The sequence below is a fragment of the Blennius ocellaris genome (genome assembly GCF_963422515.1).
Source record: "Blennius ocellaris genome assembly, chromosome: 9".
NCBI classification, from domain to species: domain Eukaryota; kingdom Metazoa; phylum Chordata; class Actinopteri; order Blenniiformes; family Blenniidae; genus Blennius; species Blennius ocellaris.
In genome coordinates this window covers 14114612-14136421 of record NC_137658.1, presented here as the reverse complement: position 1 = coordinate 14136421, position 21810 = coordinate 14114612, and the positions used below count along the sequence as shown (strand labels likewise).

The 21810-nt window shown below is 40.9% G+C and overlaps 1 protein-coding gene across 1 annotated transcript in view; it reads right to left on the bottom strand.

Annotated features, from left to right (window-relative positions):
- The window catches only part of gria1a (glutamate receptor, ionotropic, AMPA 1a), a gene marked incomplete at both ends in the record, with an annotated part of 60258 nt that extends 49605 nt beyond the window's left edge, over positions 1 to 10653 (bottom strand). The window contains 2 exons of the mRNA XM_080501760.1: positions 10300 to 10434; positions 10566 to 10653. Coding sequence (XP_080357886.1) covers positions 10300 to 10434; positions 10566 to 10653 — 223 coding nt within the window. The remainder of the gene's footprint in view (positions 1 to 10299; positions 10435 to 10565) is intronic.
- Positions 10654 to 21810: the final 11157 nt, after the last annotated feature.

The window sequence follows — 21810 nt, the reverse complement described above, 5'->3', positions numbered from 1 at the left end:
AATTCTGAAGAATCTTTCTTAAAGATGAAAAGGATGACAGTATAATGGACATTTTAGTCACATCAGGATGTGATATACAACACCTCCGCAGGGGTGAGGGGTCACTCAATCTGCCACAGAACATTGTGAGGGGACACAAACACATCTGACACCAGACACTGGAAGAAGCACACAGCAATCCTCCACTCAGCCACCCATGGCTAATAACTGCCAGATAATGTGTGTAATAAAAACAGAGAGCATGTTGTGGTCCCTCTGGTCCCATTCATCTTCTTGAGAGCTAATCAGCTATGTTAATGAAAGGCCGAGTAAAAGAAGTCGATAACCGATCCACTAACCCACACACACACACGCCAATGCAAAGCATTCAGCTTCCATTGTGATGGGTCTGAAAACACCCACCTCAGCAGCCATCTCAATTTAAAAAAAATAAATAAATAAAAATGTCACAGTGTTTTTGACAGGAGATCGTCTCGCACACACGGCTTGTGCTTGTGAAGAATCCCTCAGGTGATGGGTGGGGGTGGCCCACTCCGTGAGCTCTCCAACACAGCATGACTCACACAGCGCAATCAATCTCCTTCTGTGCAGAGGACAGGGGACCCAGGGGACCGAAACACAGCACCAAACCAGGATCTGCATGAATGTCTCCAGACATGACTGAGTAGGAGGGAGTTTTTTTTCTTTCTCTCTCTCTTTGGGATCTCCGGTGGAACACTTCAGAGCAAATCTGCCGTAGAGAGCATGATACATATCCACTGATAATATGTCAATGTATTGAAGAAAAAGAAAAAAAAAAAACTTTATTTGTGTGAAAAACAATTCAGATGTATTTTTGAGGTGTTAAAGAGTTTAGGTTCAGTGAATTCCCATCTCTCCTGAGTACAAATAGGCCCCATGGAGTGTTTCACTCCAGAGAGGTGAGCTCGCTGCTCCCTGGTACAAACTGCTTCAGATCCCCGAGCTAAAGTGAGATTTACTGCCTGTGCAGGAGCAATAAAAAGCTGCTTGTGTCACTTTTGTTTCCAGTGTGTGTGGCAGAAAGAGGAGAATGGAGGGAAAACTGACAGAAGAGAAATAGAATGGTGAGGTAAAGACTGACAGGAGGAAATCATAAAGCAGCGATCAGAGCATCTGACCAAAATAAAACAGCACTCAAAATTGTCACATTGGGGATTGTTGGGAGGCTCATGAGGGATTAGTTAGTTGAAAAAGAGGGTAATGGAGGTTAATAAGAGGCAGCCAGAAAGCAGGAGTCATGAAGACGTAGGTGACGGAAGGCAAAGAATTAGAATGGTTTGGGCCTGTGAGAGGAGATGATGTGGCGGACGTTGCAAACAAAGAGAGCAGATGCCAGCCTAGCAGTGGGAAACAGGGACCACACGGTGAAATCTAGATCTCTCCCTATTTCCTCTAAGTAATAAAACAATGGCACCGCATCGCCTCATTAAATGGGTAATCGAGGATGTGAGAGCACTCCCCTCCCCACTCCCCTCTGAACATCTCTCTCTTTTCGTATGTCTCTCTCTCTCTCTCGCCCGCTCCCGCAAGGCCATTGTCTCCACCTCCAAACTGTTTCTCATCACATTTCCAATCTGGTTTGCTGCGGAGCCCCGCCGCCTGCTGAATAACTACTTACCTGGGCAATGGGTCAGAAACACAGCCCAGACCAGCCACTGTCAGGGGGCATGGAAACTCCAATTATCTCCTTAAAAATCAGCCCTTTGCAATTATCTCCCCCATCTGTGACTCAACGTGGGCAGGTGCAGAGGGATGGTCCCGCTCCCGCACGTTTCATTTCTCTCTGACAAAGTGATGGAGGTGGTGTGACACAACCGGCATCTTCATTCTTTGCAAACTCTGTGTAAATCAACTGTTGTGTTCGACAAAATTCAGCCGAGCTGCTGGGAAATAAAATTAATCTTTGAAGATTCGACAAGAATTTGCTGAGAGAGTGCTGCCAGTGATGCTACACTGATCTTCTCATTTGTTTTACTTGATGAGCCGCAAAATCATCGGGTAAACTGCTCATTATCACGCACAGGAGTTTGGAAAATTAGGTGCTTTTTTTTTTTTTTTACCTTTTTGAAATAAAGAGCTATACGTCTCTACCACCAAGTGAAATTAATGTAGTTGTCCATGCAGATTAATACATATAGTAAAGATGGAAAGATATTATATGTTACCCTTTCCTGATAAAAGTGTATAAACACAAATAGGGTGTTTAAAAGCCTTTAAAAATCTGAATCTGACCAAACCATAAATACACCTTGCAAATACATTCACCTTTTGTAAAAGGTATTAATATTACTGCATCGTAATGTGTCTGCTTGATAATCAAGTCCCTTGTTATAACATTTACATGCACACTTTTATAACTTAAGTTGTTTTTAGTTCAAAGAAGAAAATGGCAAGTAATTTACAGTACTTATTCCTCACAGGTTTAAAGAAATGACTATTTCTTCCACCTGCTGTTGTAACATAATTAACAGCAACATTAGTCCTACTTGCAGCTGCAGTAAGACAATCAGGTTCGAGCTAAAATGCATGTTAATGATGCCAAATAAACAATGCTCGAAGAATAAAGTATTGATTTCCTTTTATGTCAGCAACATAGTCTGCAGTGATAAATAATTTCTTCTTGTTGCGTGACCAGTGATTGGAAAATGTCTTGATTAAATAACAATCATGCTATCCTTGCTCTTTGACATATAGCTATCCAGCTCGGGTTTGAGAGAGATAGCATAATCGGATGAGAAGTGCAGATACTGTATAAGCACCAACAACAATAAACAAAAGAACTCCAGGCAGGTAATGGTTACATTAGATGGGCTCTATAAATCTCGGAGCTCAAGTAGTGCCTCAGTGTATGAAGAAGAGGGTGTGATACTGGGAATGAATCCAAACATTATATATCAAAGTGAAACAGAGTACAAACAATCAATGTACATGTGTAATCTCATAAGAAAAGTGAAATGCCTCTGGAGGTCCTGCAAGTACAGAGGCTAAAGTATAAGAAAATACAGTGATGTAGCAGATACAGTGTTTATAGATATCTATATTGCAAGATGATATATAGATATCAAGTCAACACTAAAGTGTTGGTACCTGTTATTCCTTTAAAGTCTGATATACTAGAGAACAACAAACTATAGTAAGTGCAGCTAAAAGTGCAAATTGTGGAAAACAGCACCTGGCGTTATGTTTAAAAGATCTTTATATTGACCTTTTTTAAATGCACTTTCCTCTATGTTTTGCTAGCCCCAATTTAAATCCGATTATAGGATGCAGTGTTTCCAGCTCAGTGATGTGTGAGATGTTAATCCAGTTGCAGGTGACAGAAGCAACAGAACAAACTCTACAGCCAAATCTGTCACGGTAGATAAATGCGACATACCCCGTTGTTTTACTGTGCACTTGTAATCCCAATCTATTTTCTGTTTTTTTTTTCTTTTCTTGTTTGTTCTGTTTGCTTTTTCCAACTTAACACAACTGTTGTAGGTCTGGCGTCACACCAAGTCAGTCATTTAGCAGTGTGAACATCTGTGCGCCCGCGCCACGGTGACAACAGTAGTCTTGTGCTGTCAGCGTAAGAGCAGTTGCTCTATGTCACACTGCTTAATATGCTTGTTGGCTTTGTTCCTCATTAAAGTACACAGGAGCTGCTGAGATGTATTGTGTGACAAAAGAGGGACTTCGCTCCTGTCTTTGCTGCAAAAACATGACAGCTGCCATCATCAGGCGCTCATCCCCTCCACCTCGCAGCACCAATCGTGGTCCTTAACACATTGTTTTCTAATTGCCAGCCCCGCACGTCTCGGCTCAGACCTCCACGTCCCAGCTGATGCCGCCTCCAGAGACAATAGATTTGTTTTAAATACTTGGTGAGCCTTCGTGAATACAGAGGATAGGAAACGGGCTCAGAGAGACAACGAGGAGCGCAAACAGAAAGCGAGTGGACACAGTGTGTTTTGGACACAATTCAATGAGATGTGTGATCAAGGCTACTTTGCTGCCTTCAGAGCAGAATTCCCACATCTCAAAGGCCATCGGAGTTGCAGTTGAGCGGTGAATGATTTTCAGAAAATGGTCATCTGAGAGAGCAGAGATTTAGCGGCAGGCACCTTATTACTTCTTTTCAGCTATCATTATTTTACCCTTATTTTATACAGCAACACAAACACACACAGAAAACAATCTCTGCCCCTCTTTCTGTGCTGCACTCGATCACGCCGCTATTCAGGGAGCAGTTTGGCTGATCTACATTGATTGCTACGGGCCATTCCCTATCCCCGGTGCTCCAGAGCAAAAAGAAAACTCCAAGCATCCTCATTCATCAAACCAGCACCTGCCAGACTCCTGCCCAAGAGAACTACAGTCAGTTTCCTTTTCCTTCTCTTGCTGCCTGTTTTCTTTGTTTTCTCTTGTCACCTCCCAAAATGGACACGAGGGAGCAGCCCGTCACTGTTTGTCCGTCGTTCTTTTTGCTACCGTATTGGACACTGGGCAATCCCTCTGAACGTGCATACAGACTGGAATTCAATCACCCCGGCTCTACCTTTGTGACAGACACACTGGCTGCTACACAACGAAATACAACACCCCAGAGCCTCACTGACACCAGTCACCAGTCCTGAAAATGCAGCTTAACACCCTACTCCCACTAAATGCTTTCACCAGAACGGAAATGCTCCATTCTGGGTTGTTTTTCGCCTCTGGAGGTGGAAAACAATGGAGCAAAATGGGTGTGTATAGAAAGATGCAAAAAAAGGAGGGTTCTGGGAGACAAATACTTTCTTTTTTAGCTTCTGCAGACAAACCATGTTGGTGGAAACAAGCTGACTCTTTTAAGCATTACAGTGCTTAAAAGAGTCAGTTCAATTCTCTCTTTTCTGCTGGGTTATTATTACATATTTATGCTTATAACTCCATGGAGTGATAGCTTTGGATGTGCTGCATTGAATAATACATTAAATGCATCTGCTTAAGCTCTGTCTCTTGTTAGCTATTGTGTGCTTGTGCAAGTCTGTGACCACGGAAAATTTCACAGAGCAGTCTCACATGCTCGCACACATTTCTATTCAGCAGGCGGACCATGATATTACACTGATGAGGGGGAAACTCCAACCATGTAAATGTCACAGCTGAAACACAACATGTTGACAGTTGTTTTCTAATGAAATGCACTTGTTATTTATTGCAATGGGTCACCTTGCTTTGTTTTACAACAATAACATAATTGTGATATATTTATAATGAGATGATATAATGAAGTCCAAAGATGAATGAAACCAGGTTGCATAGTAGATCAAAATGTTTACAATGGTAAAAAAAAAAAATGAGGGCTTACTAAAAATGTCTTCCAGGTTTAAAAAAAAAAATCGAAAATACACAAAGCTGCTAAAATGGTGTCAGACCATCTCTTTTGTGATGATCAACTTCATATGATACATCAATGATGTAGCAGCCCTATTTTACCTTCCCCAATCCTGCAAAAGCCGGCAACTATTAATCTAAAATCCTATTTTTTTTGCAGTGAAGTTAACAGTAAAGACACCTCAGCAAGAGCTGTAAGTACACAAGGTTCCACTTTAAATCAGACCCGCTCAACAGGTAATGCCTTTTTAATTTTCCCTCGTTTTCCCTGTCACATCCGTTTAGTCAGCGTGGTCTCTATGTAAAGCCACCTGCCTGCCTGATGGTGCCTGTTTCATGCTCGGTTAGACTCCTTAGTCACTTCCTCTGAAGCCCATGCTTGTGATGAATGGAACAACTTTACGTAGGAATAAATCATTCGTACATTTCCACTCTAAATTCCAGTTTCTGTACTGACGCTTTGCAGAGTGGCTCATCTTCCAATCCCAAAGTTAGCACTTTGAGTACTCTTATTGTCCCGACCATGTGTAGATTAAATATGTTACTGCTCGGGTGAAAAACTACGACAAGACTACTTTTTACCTGACCCGACATGAGCACACTTTGACCTGACTGTGTAAATTCTAACAGTATATTTTGCACGGAGGTCCTATGTCATTCATCAATAGTCTACGTTTGTTTATTATTAACTGTGATGTTCACGCACATTATTGACAGTGACTCTCACGGCTGCTGCACTCCACTTCCACCTGGTGAACAACCTGATTTACCACCGTGCCTGGACTCCACCTCGACCTGCAAATTCTCATTCTGATGTGGACTAACATATGTGCATCACATCACCAGTTATTCATATCTGCCCTCGAGTTACGCTCGGAGGGAAGCAGCCCCCTCACCCCACCCCCGCCTGCACTCTATTGATCAGCCGGCGCAGGTCTCCGTGCAGCGCTCACTTCATTGATCACCGCTGCCTCATAGATCCTCTTTCAGTCTTCTTTAACCGACCCTCTGAGACCCGGGGAAATACCGCTACCCGCATCACGGTGACAACACCAATCGTCTTTTCCATGAACACTAATTAGTCGTAATGAAAGGTTTACTATCGCAATGGTCGGATTGGACACAAAATCAAATGCGAGTTAGTGACCCGTAAAGCCAAACCTATGTAAAATTTTGAATTACACAATCTGAAATGTAACATTTCTTTGGCGACAGTCACAGCAAATTCTTTCGACTAATTTTTTTTTTCTTCTCCCAAAAATAGTCAAGGCTTAGCCTCAATCTAACCACACGTAGGACATCAAAGAGAGAAGTAGATCATATAGGCATGAGCTGGCAGGCGCTTTGACACCAAGCTAGTGAATCAGGGACGTGCGCATTATAAACCAAGTCAATAGCAGATTATGGTAATGCGATATCAAGCTGAGGGGGGGAACAGTGACTAATATTCCCCAATGTGAGCACAACATTCAAGGCAGTTATTTTTAACAACTGGATCCACAGAAATGAACCTGTCCAGGAAGCACTTTCCCTGAAAACAAAACAAAAAACAGCCTGGGCTCATGCTAAATGTGATGTTTTTTGACAAGGTTTTGTCTGTCAAAGGGAAACCAAAGAGATTGATGTCCTAATTCGCCCAGTACCCAGTCTCACATCACACAGACACTGTTGCCATAGTCATTCAATACTGGTGACTCTTCAGGAAGGTAATAAAACAAATAACATTGTCATGAACATACATGTTAGTTTTTTTTATATATATATCTATACTTGGGCAGACTTGGCTCTTCTGATTGCTTTCTCCTTCAACTTTGCCCTACTTCACCCACCAACCCCGTTCTCTCAGATATCTATCCCTACTCTTGAGGCAGGTGCCAGGGAGTGTGCATGAGCATGTTTGTGTGTGAATGTGTGGTAGGAGGATTCGATTCTGGAGGAAGTGGCTGGTCATAAGAGCCAGCTGATGAGTATCACCCTCATCCGGAGCTTCATTCATTCCCGTGCACAAGGGTCCATTCACCCCGCTGCAGCTTTTCACACTCGTGGACCCTGAGAGCCCCCCGGGCACGTTCCCACACGAGCACATTTTACAGAGGTGAACTGTCACTCACTCAAGACATCCTACACAGATGCCAGGAAAAGGTCAGCCAGATGCAGGCAAACACACACACACACACACACACACACACACACACACACACACACACACACACGCACACGCACACGCACACACACACACACACACACGCACACGCACACGCACACACACACCAGCAAAATAGAATTCAAATCTGGGAATAGGCTGCTTTTCTCATCTGACTCATTAGAAACAAGCCCCGGAGCCCCCTCTCTCACTCTCTCTCTTTTGTTTGTTTTTTTTCTTTCCCTCCTAACAAACACATCTCTATAGCATCCACAACGAAATACTCCTTTAGAACAAGTGACACGCAGCAGGAAGAGGTGTCATTTTCATTTTTGTCATCCCCCTCTGCTCTGCGTCTATGTGTCACGTTTGTACAACAGCCCACCATCATGTCCACGAACGGTAGCAATGTGCGGGAAGCATAAGGAGACACTGGGAAAAAAAGACGTCAAATATGCACATGGAAGACTAAGATGGATGACTGGATAGAAAGAGCACACAAGAATAAATCTCTGAAAATCCTCAGAGCTGATGGTGACTGGATCTGCTTAAGCTGCTGGCAAAGCGTTATACTGGCAGTGATCCTTGATCAAACAATCATGCAGATTCAGGAAAACTTTCATATCACTATATTTGTGTTGCTGATGAGGCGTGATAAAACATCTTCACTTTGGCTTTTTGAAGCAGTTCCTCTAATTAACTTAATGAAAATATGACAAAAGCTGTTAACAGAGAGTACGCCACACGGCACATTAGCTATTTGAGTTCTTTAACAATCTCATGTATATGCTGCTATCGCTACTCTGACTGCACGCTGCTGTGACAAAGACATTAATGTAACACCCTCACCATCACCACCATCACCACTATCACCACCACCCTCATCCCTGCTGCTGCTGAAGGCGACGCATTTGATCCACTCGAGAAATTCCTGCAAACGTGCACCAGCAGCGTGGCCCTCATATTCACATCACACTCCTGTCTGAGCAGAGGACAGTCTCATTAATGAGGGCATCTTGGGTGTGTTTACATTTCATTACACTGCTCTCCCTGTTCTAAATGACTGATTGGGTGGGGTGGCTGATGGTAGAGGTGTTCGATGGGGACTTTTACAGGCTTCCCAATAGTGTCCAAGGCTTATGCTGTGAGACATCTCAGCATAATGATGCACCCTAAAAAAAAAATGTTTTTAAAAAGACACACCAGGATAGGATTGTCAGTTCTTCTGGACAGCTAACAGCATTATGCAAAATAATCTGTCTCCATGCTAAATAATCTGTCTCCGCCACTCTCACTGACAGGGCTAGACTTCCTCTTAATGGCAGCAGTGTTGAACATTCAGTAGCAGCCAGGAGTGTCTATAAATCTGCAAGAGTGTTGTTGCACATAATGCTTTATTCACAATCTAATTCTAAACTCATAACTGAATCTTGTAAGAATGGCTGCAATTACATTAAAGCCCTTGAGTCACAATGTCCCTGCACTTGAGTCTTCATGAAGCTGCATCATTTCTCCACTCTCTTTGTTTCGGCGACTGACTGCAAGCACAGCAGCGAGAATCAAATGAGCACCACACTTCACAATTTCAGGAAGGTATCAAAAGTTTAGTTGTGACAACTTGGATGTTTGGTAATCAAATGCCTGTCACCCAGGCAGAGTCACACACCTGGCAGAGACACTTGTCAAAAGGTATCTCCTGGAAGTGTGTGCCTACTTCACCACAGCGAGTGTGAGCGGGCCATGGGCAAATTCAGAAGAGTGCAGGACGGAGGGGGAAAAAAAAGAAGTGTCTTGAAAAAGCCTCAAGGGCGACAAATTCTTGTCAGAATACAAAGAAGGGATAAGTGCAGGGTTAACAAAGAAGAAACAATTCCGACTGACATTTCTTTTGTGGAGCTGTGACTCAGAGTGATTGTCTGGTTGGCATAATGGCTCACATTATCACCCCCAGGAGAGTGGCATCCTCACTGCATGGACCAGAGACTTCTAAACTTATCTTGTTGGCTGTATTTCTCACATCTTGTTCTTAGTAGCCATATTCTCATTTCAAATAGTGTCACTGATTATTCATTGAAATGCCCTCAGGTCTGTCCACATGTGACACAGTAACAGAGATAACACCAGAGTCTTCAGAGGGAAGCCCTAAAAGTTTTAACCTTTATTTTGTGTAAGGATGCCATTTGGAAAGGTCTGGAGGTTTAATGGTGGATGTAGAATTGTGTGCGCGTGCTTACTAGCAAGGGAAATATAATCGGATTGTAATCCGTGGCCAATTAGAAATGCATTTAGTGTTTGTCCTTTTTTGTTGGCGTCGCCCTGATCTGCGCTCTGCGTCTTCTGTTTTTTGCCTCCAGATAAAGAAGGGAAGTTGCACCGGGTTTCATGGCAGGGGTTCTAAAATTCATAGAGGCTGTAAAACCTGGATGCTATATGACTGCTGGATTCCTAGCGGTGCTGCAGAGGTTGGGTTTATTTTGTTCATCCCCGGAGCGCAAATCAAGCTGCAAATCATGCAGAGGAACGTAAGTCCTTCGCGATCCCACGCTACAGTGAATAAGATAACCTGCAAATACACGCTCTTGCGGGGATGGATACAATGTGTGACATTATATCCTACACATTTGCACCCCCCTCCCCTTTTATTTCCAAACCGTGGAGTTGCATCCGAGCGCTCTTTGCAAAGTCGATCAACAGATTGGAGGACGTGGGCACAGACTGAAGCAGCCACAACCAGGCAAATACCAGCGAAAAGAATGAGTTCCCATAGTGCTGATACTTACAGGCGTATGTCATGGAGAAGCTACTCCCCATTTTGACCATATCCACCTGCGGCACCAGTTTGGGGATGTCCTGGTGGTGCGAGAGGGCGAACCGAAAAACCTCATACTCGTGCGATTCGGTTGGGAACAATCCTCCTGTTGAGTAGCAAAGAAACAGGAGTTAATGTTGCACAGTACGGATAAATCGAAACGCGCGCGGGTCAAAGTTGGATTGCGTGTTCTAGCGCAGGAGACAAAGGGTCTGGTGCGTCGTGCGCCATTCTCACCTATATTGATGTTACTTGGAAAACTTGAGCTCGAACCCAAGCACATCCCCAGTAAACTGGTGTAGAGGATGGTGAAGCTTCGCTGCATATTTCCTTTTGCATTGGCGAAGGGAAAAAGAGCCGAAATCCACACATAGGTTTGTCCGTGTGTGAAGTTAAAAAAAATCCGATTCTCCTCCGCTCGGATCGCCTCCTGTTAGAGCAGCTCCGGCTCCGACATCGATTCAACGGCGAGACAATTATGGCAATGGCGAGAGGAGGCACCTTTCTCTCTCTTCTCTCCCCTCTCTCTCTCTGCTGATGCTCTCTTGTCTTTGGTTGCTGCTGTATGAGACGGAGAATGACTTCAGCAATGGGTGCACTGCAAAAAATATGCCCGTCTTAAAAAAACAAAAAACAAAAAAAAACAAACAGTCGGGTGTTGGAGACAAATGGAAACGATCCCACCCTCTCAAAACAAAACTCCTAACACCACAATGCGGCGATATGACTTCTGCTATTTCTTGTTTTTAGAGCGCGTAAAGCAGGGATTTTGATCAAATGTTTCCAAACAAGTGTCAATGCAACAAGGCTGAATTACGCGCAATATACGTGAGGCAAAACCCCACACCGCCTGTCAATCCCGTTCAGAAAAGACTGCTCACACTGGAAACAAGTGACAAATCCTCAGGCTATTGGAGGGCGTCACTTCGGAAAAGGAAAACGCACAGTTTCACGCTCATTACTTGACTAATGACCCGCGAGATGGACATTTTTTGCAGTGTGCACCGTTGGAGCGGACTGACGGATCCCCCCCAAGAGGCGCGCAGGATTTCGGATTTCACGGCCCTGCAAACATATCTGTACTTACGCTTATATTTATGATCTCCAATGGCATTTAAACTATATGACAAGTTGTTTGTTTCAGGTTGGTTTTGGGGATGAAGTCATTTTTGTGCGATGGTAAAGAAAAATCATATTTCATGTGATTTCAAGCCACACAAGATTTATGTGGCTGGTCTCGAACTGTATTTAATAAAAAATATGTCTGAAGCCACTGAAGACATCCATGAATGGGTTTAAAGAAATATAGTTAGTTGGACAAATGACACCGCTTGACAGGTTGTTGAGGGAATAACTTAAGTCTGGTGCAGTTACATCAAGTTGAAAGTGACTGCAATCCACTTTAGGTTGAAAATCTACTCCACTATATGATCTGCATGCACCACTAAAACCTCCAGGGCATCCGCAATATTCACCCAATATCTGAGTGGGACATTTACAAGACTAACAGCATCATCAGTATAACATATGTGTTTCTTTATTACAATACCTGGGTTGGATGGTTTATATCAACGTCCTAATTAATGAGAAATAGATACGGCCATGAAGACTGAACACATCTCTTGTATTCTTTGTATCTTCTATCAATTCTATGTGCATCGGGGTACTTACATTATAAAGATTTGAAAGGAAAAAAAGGCAAAGACATACAGGCTATAAGAATGGGTACAGAGGCATAAATCTTTGATGAGAAAGGTGAATTTTAAGTTATACCACAAAAAACATCACTGCTAAGACCGTGGTGCAGGGTGGAAATAGGGAATGCCCCCCAGAAAATACCAGATTACATTTTGGTTAGCAAAGGCATTTATTTTCTTATTTTGAATTAATTATTACAAAAACGTCCGCAAAAGAACCAAATATTCTCACACCAAGTTAAGCGGCTCACAGTAAACACAAAAACTAAATGAGTGAACTAAAGAAGACTCTCGCAAAAGGCTAAAGAGATAAGAGAGATACAACTACACTAAAATAATTGTGTAATTTAATTTCAAATACAATATTATATACAATATTATATATTTCCAATCACAAATGTGAAATCCATTTACCACTAACATGTATGCCACATTTGTTTGTGTAATTTCAAGGTTTCAAGGTTTGTTGGGATCCTATTGGCATGAAAAGCCTTTGCCATTCATTTGAGGGCCCTGAACATCCTCCTTATACATATCTTTCTTGCACAATACCACAAAAATCATGAATTAAAATCAACTCAATGAGAGAGAACAAGCGCCTTAAAATTGAGTTTGAGCACGAGACTCATACAATGATCTCACAAACATATAATCCAGTGCATTCAATTTACACACTAAAATATACTATGTAGTAGTAGTCACAACAACAACAATAACAATAATAATAATAATAACAATGATAATAATAATGCTACAATTCTGTTGTGAAGTCAATCCCACGCTAGCATTGCCAATAATGAAACTGTTTTTATAATAGTTTTTGCTTCTTCTATGAGTTGTGAGACATTTCATATTGCATGTCTGCTGGTGGCATGATGACCTAACTCTGAGCTTAAGGATGTATTATCATACAATATAGCTGATGTTTGGGTGAAAGAAATATCCCCCCCAAAAAATCTAATATAGAAATCTGTTTTCAACCAATAACCCTCTTGGAGCATGAAAAACATTGCAACAAATATCACATAGCAGTGCATTACAGTTCCTCTACCTTGTACCATTTGGAGGTTATTTGTCTTATCTGTTCAGTACAGTTCAATTCCATTTCATTTATATCATGGCAAGAACAACACAGTCATCTCAGGGCACTTTTATAGAGAAAAATCCAACAATTCCAGCAAGCACAGGTCATGATCGAAAGGGAAAACCTTCCAATAACATGACTGAATGAATGCATGCATGCATGAATTAATTAATTAATTTTTAGGAAGAAACCTATTCAGTCCACTGTTACAACTGGAGACAGAGCGAGACAGAGATTACAGACTACAGCTGAGAGATCACTGTTGTGTACTTGAACAATCATCAACATGTGAGATTATTAATGTTTATATTGTCTGCTCTTTTGAGCTGTTTGTCTCAGGGTTCATGTATCTTTTCATTGACAGAAACACCATTTTCGATCTTTTCTATAGTACTCACGGCACATCACAGATGTAAACGCATTAAACAATATTAAATGTACCATTTTAACCAAGAGTCACCCTGTTTGTTTTTTTCTGTAGCCATTCAAACACAGAATATAGGCCAGAGTTTAAAATAGAATCCAAGCTGTCAGCTGTTTACCTCCACATATACAGAGGAATTATCTGTGTACATAGAAACACCTTTTTAAAATATTCGTTGAAATTAGTTTTGGTGTGTGCCAAAATAGTTACTTTTCCAAGATGACTCCTCCATTCATGGAGTCACTGAAAGATTTGAATGAGTATAAAAGAGCCTGAACATAACATGGCCTTCAGATTTAGGAGTTCAACCTATACAGGATATTTTGGGCTTATACCACTCTCCATCACCATCATCAAAAGATCAAATAAAGGGAAAATGTTTGGAAACAATGGTTTTGGTTTCTGCAGTAGAGATCCAGAGACTTGTAAAATCAATGCCAAGGTGCACTCAATCTATTCTGGCAGCACATAGTGGCCCAACACCAAAGTGAGACACTTTATGTAGTTTTTGTTTTTTTCTTTTCCATTTGATTCCTTCCCTCTATGCACACAGTCTTTGAATTGCAAGAAAAATATAGAGTTTTATAACTGCTTAAAAAAATTTATCACATACTGTGGAAATCATTCCCAATATTGCCAGGATTTATCCCTCAAACTAGTTTGTTTTTTTATGAAATTTCTGAATTCTGAATGAGGACTTTTGCTTTGTGTGCTCTCCCCACCACCCACCCACCCACATCCACCCGCTCACGCAGTGCAGAACTGGCAGGCAGCTGATAAGGGAGGTTCACGATTTAAACCATGTATTTACAGACAGCTACAGCCAATTATTTCCTGGAAAGGAGGTCCATGCCCCCATGTTTTGTGCAGTCTGCAAAATTACCCCAACAATGGCGATATTCACGTGAGATTGATTGCAAACTCACACTCCGCCGAGATGGCCTGGTGCTTGTTTAGAAAATGAAGTGGCAAATCTTTCTTTTGACACAATTAGGATTAGGTTTAAACTAATTTATCACACCATGTGAGCTCACTTTTTCTATAAAGTTGAGCCCCCCCCCCGGACTACAACACTAACACACATTTCTCCATGAAAATAGAATCTGGGAGATTACAGACTTATGCTGAATTAGAGCTGCAGCGATTTTAGTTGCGGGTAAACATTTCCGACTAAAAAAAAATTAAAACAGCGACTCACTACATCTGCATGTTCTATCAACACTTCAGCTGGAGAAAGATCGATGAATGATGGGTGTCCTATAGATATGAGTAGAATGGTCAATTTTTCTTGCCTTTGTTTGACTTGATAAGAGGCTACTTCAAACTGAATTACCGGGGAGGATTTCTTCAAAGTGTTTCCATTTTTTTTTTTTTTAAACAACTCTAGGCATTTTATTCTGTGGGTGAAAGCATACACATGATTTAAACATATAGTAGCTTGGAATAGTATTCATTCTCTGTGAGCTTTTCTACATTTTTTCACATTGCACACATAAAAGTAAATGTATTTTATTTGGGATTTTTAAGTGACAGACCATGCAGCATAATTTTGAAGTGGAAGGAAAATGTTTTCCCCCTTTTCAGACAAGTCATAAGATTTTCAAGTGAGTGAAGGTCCGGGCTTTAACTTGGTCATTCCATCACATGAATAGACTTTGAACTCAACCTTTACATTGTAGCTCTAGCTGCTTGTTTAGGGTCTTTGTCCTGCTGGAAGGTGAACCTCCGTCCCAGTCTCAAGTCTTTTGCAGACACTAACAGGTTTTCCTCCAAGATAGCATTTGGCTCCATTCATCTTCTGAGCAACCTCCTTGCCCCTCCTGAAGAAAAGCATCCCCACAGCATGGTGCTGCCACCACCATATTTCACAGTGGCAATGGTGTCACCCCTGCATGCATTCCAAATAGTGGAGTTATAACCTGCGTTGGATATCAGCTCAAACTATTAATATTTCAAAATGTGGATCGTTACAATCATGCTTTATTGTCAAGATGCGCTTCACTGTCAGGTATTTTGGTTTAACTGGTGCCCCTGTCAACTGGTGACCAACTTCTGCCACCCTCCATTGTTGTTGCTCCACATGGTCGAGTTCTGTGTGTCTCTCTCTGTACGTGAGTGTTCTTGTGATTTTTTTTTAATTTTTTTTTTTACTGGGCTAACGGGCTCCTCTCTTCGTCGAGTGACACCACGCACCAGCCAATCTGCAGCCTGTCACGTTGTCAGCTCACCTCAGCTCACTTGGAACTTCATCGAGGAGGTACCACGAAAGTACTTGGTACCAGGGACTAACACGTAATGGAAAAGCCTCAAAACCAAGGCCAGTCTGTCCTGTGGACAGATTGTCCTACCTGAGTTGTGGATGTCTGCAGCTCCTCCACAGTTACCATGGGCCTCTGGGCTGCTTCTTTGATCAATCCTCTTCTATTAGGTGAACGGCCACATCTGCCATCGTGCCATACTCCATTTTGGTTCATGGACTGCACTGTGCTTTGTGAGATGTTCAAAGTTTGGGATATTCCTTTATAACCTATCTCTGCTTTAAACCTGTTCACAACTATATCTTTGAGCTGTCTGATGTGTTCCTTGTTCTTCATGATGCAGTTTGTTCATAAATGAACAACCGAGGCTTTCACAGAACAGCTGGGTCTAAACTGAGATTAGATTGCACACAGCTGGACTCTATTTACTAATTAGGTAACTTAAGTATAGGAAGACTGACTACTTTGCCATACCACACTTCTCAGTTATTTATATATATATATATATATAAAAAAATTTTGAGGGGGGGTTGAACCAATTTCCCTTCTACGTCCACAATTATACAGCACATTGTGTTGATCTATCACATAACATCCAATAAAACACATTTACATTTGTTGTTGTAATGTCAGAAATAAAATTGAAACGTCCAAGTAGAGAATCAATACATCTGCAAGCCACTGCATTTAATCAATGTGTTTAATTAAATTTATTTTAGTCTTTCTGTGTGCATAGTGTCCTGTCACTTCAATGAATGTTAGATGTTAATTTTGGATTATCTGATGAAACTGAACAGATTTATGCTACATGGGTTTACGATATCTGAACAGTGTGCGGCAGTATGGAAGAACAATGATCTAGTGATGTTGTTGGCTAAAACAATTGCCATCAGGCAGACTGAAACATCACATCCATAAGTACCTACGCTATCTCTTTGTTCCTAGAAGCGTCTTCGTCATAGATCATGACATGACTGGCTGTCTGGTGGTTTTTTTAATAGAAAGTCTATGTGAGGAGTATAATGAGGCTAATCCAGTTTGAGTGTAAAGAAGGAGAAAAAAAAAACCCTCCCTACCCTGCATGTTATTCCTATAATTGAGCCACCACACTTGTGCAGTCAAGTGCTTGGGTACGTCATACAGCTGCAGGCGAAAGCATAAAAAAAGTTTTGGTACACAGTGATAAATGAACAAAATATGTCAAATAGGGTGGGGAGTAGATGTGGAGCAAAATAAGCTTGCCACAGGCCTCCTCTCAAAGGACCTTCAAACTATTGAGAGTGAGGACAAAACACTGCTGTGTGATAGAAAGAATATAGCTGGATGATATAACTTGAAAACCCAACAGTAAGGCCATGAGCTATTTAGAATGTGTTACCTAATTTGAATTAGTATATTTCAATACAATTCAAACTATAAAGTGCAATGATGGCAACAGCTATTTAAGCTTTTTAGGAAACGTTTTGTGGATTTAAGTGTCTCACTAAATCTTATAGGTTTTTCATCAATCTAAAGATGGGAAACTCAAACAGCTTCTCATTGTATGAAGTCATCAGTGTAGCATCTATAAAGTTTCCGTCAAGGACTAGCGGGTGAACCAATGAAGAAAATGGGTGGATTTGTAAGCAGTCCTATTATGTTACAATGATTGAATGGAAGCTTGGGAAATAATGTGAAGCTGCATCACAGGGTTCTCTATCTTAATCAGCATTTGCCTGAAAGTGTATTAAAATCAAAAAGGGCCAAAACTAAGACACAAACATGGCTGCGATTTATTCATTGTACAGCCCTATTTAAGACTGTACCATGCCCTACTTTTGCTATGACAACAAAAGGTCTAAAAGATATATCTTACTGTCATAATGTGAAGTTGTTAGGGCTCAGGCCTCCCACCCAGTAGGATTATGGGAAAAGGGGCGGGGTTTGAGTTCTCCTGCGCCCGGGGTGTTGCCATACTGTTTAGTTGAGTTTTGGAGGTTGCTGAATAAAGACGTGTTCTTACCTTCAGCTCTGACTCATCCTTCGTCTTGCCACATTGGTGACCCACAGTGCTTTCTCCTCCTCATGGACGCCCTGCTCGCCGAGTTTCGCCTGCGGTTTTGCATGAGGGACAACGCAGCCGTTATGGCCGACCGTTAAAGTCTCCTGTGAGGTACTGACTGGTTTCCCAGATGTGCCTTCTGGGTGTTCATCCTTCGTCTTGCCACAAAGTAAACATAAAACTTTACACACACAAATCCAAACTCGCGCAAGTCTTGTTAATAAGCGTAAATAAAAGTCATCCAATTGAAAAGACTGTCAAGAGTTAATATTTTTCTTTCAACTCAATAAAATTGTCAGCAAAAACATAATGAGTAATCCTAACTGGAGGTAGAATTGTGTGATATTAGTGATCATGAATAAAGTGTCACGAGCAACATAAGCAAAACTATCGCCAACATTTTCCCCCTCTATTATGGGCATGACATCACTGTTTATATTAATTGAATTGAATTGAATTGAATTGAAATTTATATGCAGTGAGTGCACTACTTCGGAATGTAATGGTTAGGTTGGAAATGCTCTAATATCTAATTTTATTTAGCTTTATATTATTACATGACTGACTAAGAAAAAGATCTATCGAAGAATTTAATGCTTGAATTGAGCCACAGCTTGCATTCTATTCATTCAGTTACTAATCACTAGTAAATGCTATAAATTTGTAAATGGCAAACATGTAGAAAACACATTTCATAGTTTATTTTAATTTAAAAGGATCGATCCGAGCTCTATGCACAGTAAGAAACAAATTTAGAAAGGCACTCAATTCTATATCAAACCAACCCTATGAGGTTTTTCAGTCCATTTGCCTTTGTGAACATTGAAAATGCATCAAATTTGTATGAAACCAATCCAAATGAGCACTCTATCATTTCTCACTAAAGAAAGAGGCACAGCAAGACACAATTCATTAAGTGATAATGCGAAAATCGGCCCATCTCACTCGGTGTGATCTCGCAGTGGCTGGTCCTCATGCTCCATGCAGAACACAGTTAATGGATTCAGATAGTTTTGGCTTGTTAGAGGCTTCATCTGTAGACTTGATTACAGCACTTGTTGACTGACTGACAGACTCAGTGAAAGTACAGCAGCCTTGAACAAACGCATGGCATTAGAGCAGAATCGATAGGAAACAGACCGGCGTCGACTCGGTGCCTGTCTGATTTCTGCTCTGCACCTTAATTGGGATGAATTATTGACATGTAGCTTAATTAGCTGCCCCCATAATTGATTTAGCAGCTCTGTCCAACAACAAAGTGTGCCTTATAGAGGAAGGCAAGGATCAGGACTTCTGAAAATACTTTGGATTTCAAAGTTGCGTAAGAGTTCACATTCAGTGCGTTAGTAAAAGTTTTGATTTTTTTTTACAGCATGTTTCAAATATCTAACATATATAACCTCTTTTCAGGAGCCATATTCATTCATTTCTAGAGGCGCAAGTTATTATCAATACCATCATTGTTGTACAGTTGTTTTATAGAGAATTTTGGATTACTTTTTGTTCCTTTAGGTAAACTGTAAAAACGTCAATTACTCTGAGGGTTTTGTATGTTCATTAACTGTCTTTTTTACACTAAAACTGAGGAACAATATGAGTTGCTATTATTTGCTAATATCGGTTTATAACTGCAGCCTCATTGAGATCAAACTGAGCCGTATGTGGCTCTGAACTAAAATTAGATTGACATCTTCTCTAAAAGGAGTTGGTCCTGCAAAAAACAACAATCACAGGCTGTAATATTGTCCTTGAAGGCCTTCGTACTTTTAGCTTGGTCAGATCTTGGAAAGGCAGATGGACACACTTAATATTTGTAACATCTGAGATCAAACCTCTGGAAAAGATATTGCTACACAATCAGTCAAACTGATGAATTCAGTCGTCAAATATCCAGTGCAAAGCAAAAAAAAACCAACAACAAAAACCATTAGTGGTGTGTACATTGAATGTGATGTTCTGTCCCTTTATTCCTATTCAAGTATCCTCTCTCTCTCTCTCTCTCTCTCTCTCTCTCTCTAGCTCCCTTGCTCTCATATGCTACCTGCATAATTGCCTTTCCTCTCCACTGGCCGCAGGGAGAAGTGGAGCTCTCACAACGTTACTGTGGTAATACTGATTGATGGAGTCGATACTCGCCTCGGTTCCAGAACATCGAGCATCGCCGCACACAGACATGACAAATTTCAGGGAACAAATTATAATAGCCTGCATCATGATTAATCTCCTCTGGGGGAAATGGAAATATTGTGAATACCTATGAACCCACAGAGGACGCAGAGCTTCACAATAGGACCCAAATCGAGGGGTCCAGCTGTGCAGAATCAGGAAAAGAAGACAACGGCAAAAATCTCAGCCCACCTAACAATGTGTAAAAAAATTAATAAATGATTAATCAGGGGGCAAAATTATGCAGATTCCCCGTGATATGATGAGGTGGCTGTCAGTCTCCAAATCCTTGAAAACTATTTTTACTGTTCTCTTCCTGATAAATAGCAGCTTGCTGATAGCTCTGAGGGAATGGGGGAATAGTCATGCTTGTTATCGCAGTCATGACAGTAATTTAGCGTAAAGATGGCATATCAGTGTTTAAACCCAAGTATCTGTAACATATCAGTGTACATCTGCTCATTTACTGCTATTATGGCTGACTGGGCTGATGTTTATCACTGGAGATGAGATAAAAACACAGTAATGAGGAGTAAATCAAGTCCGGAAACCAAAGGGGTATCCAGCTCATTCAGTAATTACCTGTTTTTATACTTGTAAAGTAACTTCAATGACAAATGCTTTGTTTAAGCAATTGTATTCTGCTTAAGGATAATTATTAACTTCCATATTGCAGCGAGGAAACATTTGTAGCTTAATTACCTGACTGTCTTGATGTGCAGCTTGGTTGGTTTGACATTTACAATTTCTAAGATGACATGAGGAAGCTGCTGAATGCTGATTGCTGCAGGTTTTCCTACAGATGCGATGATCAAAACAACCGCGGCTCATTGTACTGACAATCTCCTTAAGGCGCAAGTAACCAAAAAAGCTTCTTCCAGCTTTGTTTGGTTCTATAAAACTAACCATTTATAAGGGGGGGGAAATCATTTTTGTGATTTAAAAAAAAAAAAAAAAAATTCCAGGACACAAGTACCAGTTTCCTAGCTGAAGCCTCAGAAAATGACCTGCCCATGCTCAGATAATCCTGATTGGTGCACTGTTTCAAATCAACTCAACTATTTGGTGTTGAAGTGTAAAAAAAAAGAAGCAAAAAGCAAAAAAAAAGAACTTGATAAGTCTAGTTCCCAATTTTATCTTCAGTTTTACTGAGCTTCCAGGTAAATCTGGATGTGTGATCATATGCACACAGGTTGTCCAGTTGTTCACAGAAAAAGTATAATGGGATTGATCCACTGTCTAAATCGGATGATACTCTTGGGGTACATAAAGCTCAAACTGATCATTTTATTCAGTGGTCATGCGAATAATTTAATCAGATTCACAAAACAAGTGACCATATAAACAAGTAGTTCTGACTAAATAAAGTAAATCATGATGTGATGGAGCTTTAGCTAAACTGTGTAAGGAAGATATATTTTATCTCTCATCTGCATGAAAGATAATATACACTGCACAGCAATATAAATGCAACACATTTGTTTTTGGTCCCATTTTTCTTGAGCTGAATTCAAACATCTAAGTGTTTTTCTATACACACAAAAGGCAGATTTGTTATACTGAGCAAAGTATAATTTATAATTTGTTAATTTAAAATGTATAATTTCAGGGTCCAATTTAGATAAATGTCGGTATGATAAACTATCATACAGACTAATTATGTTACCTGTTAAAACTCCCCTCTGTGTGAATGTTTGGCCTTTAACATAAGTATTTAGCTCCAATCAATACACATTACCGTTTCTGCAAAGCTAACAAGGTTACCCTAAATGAGATCCAACACACTTAAAAGGAAGACCAATGAAAAATAAA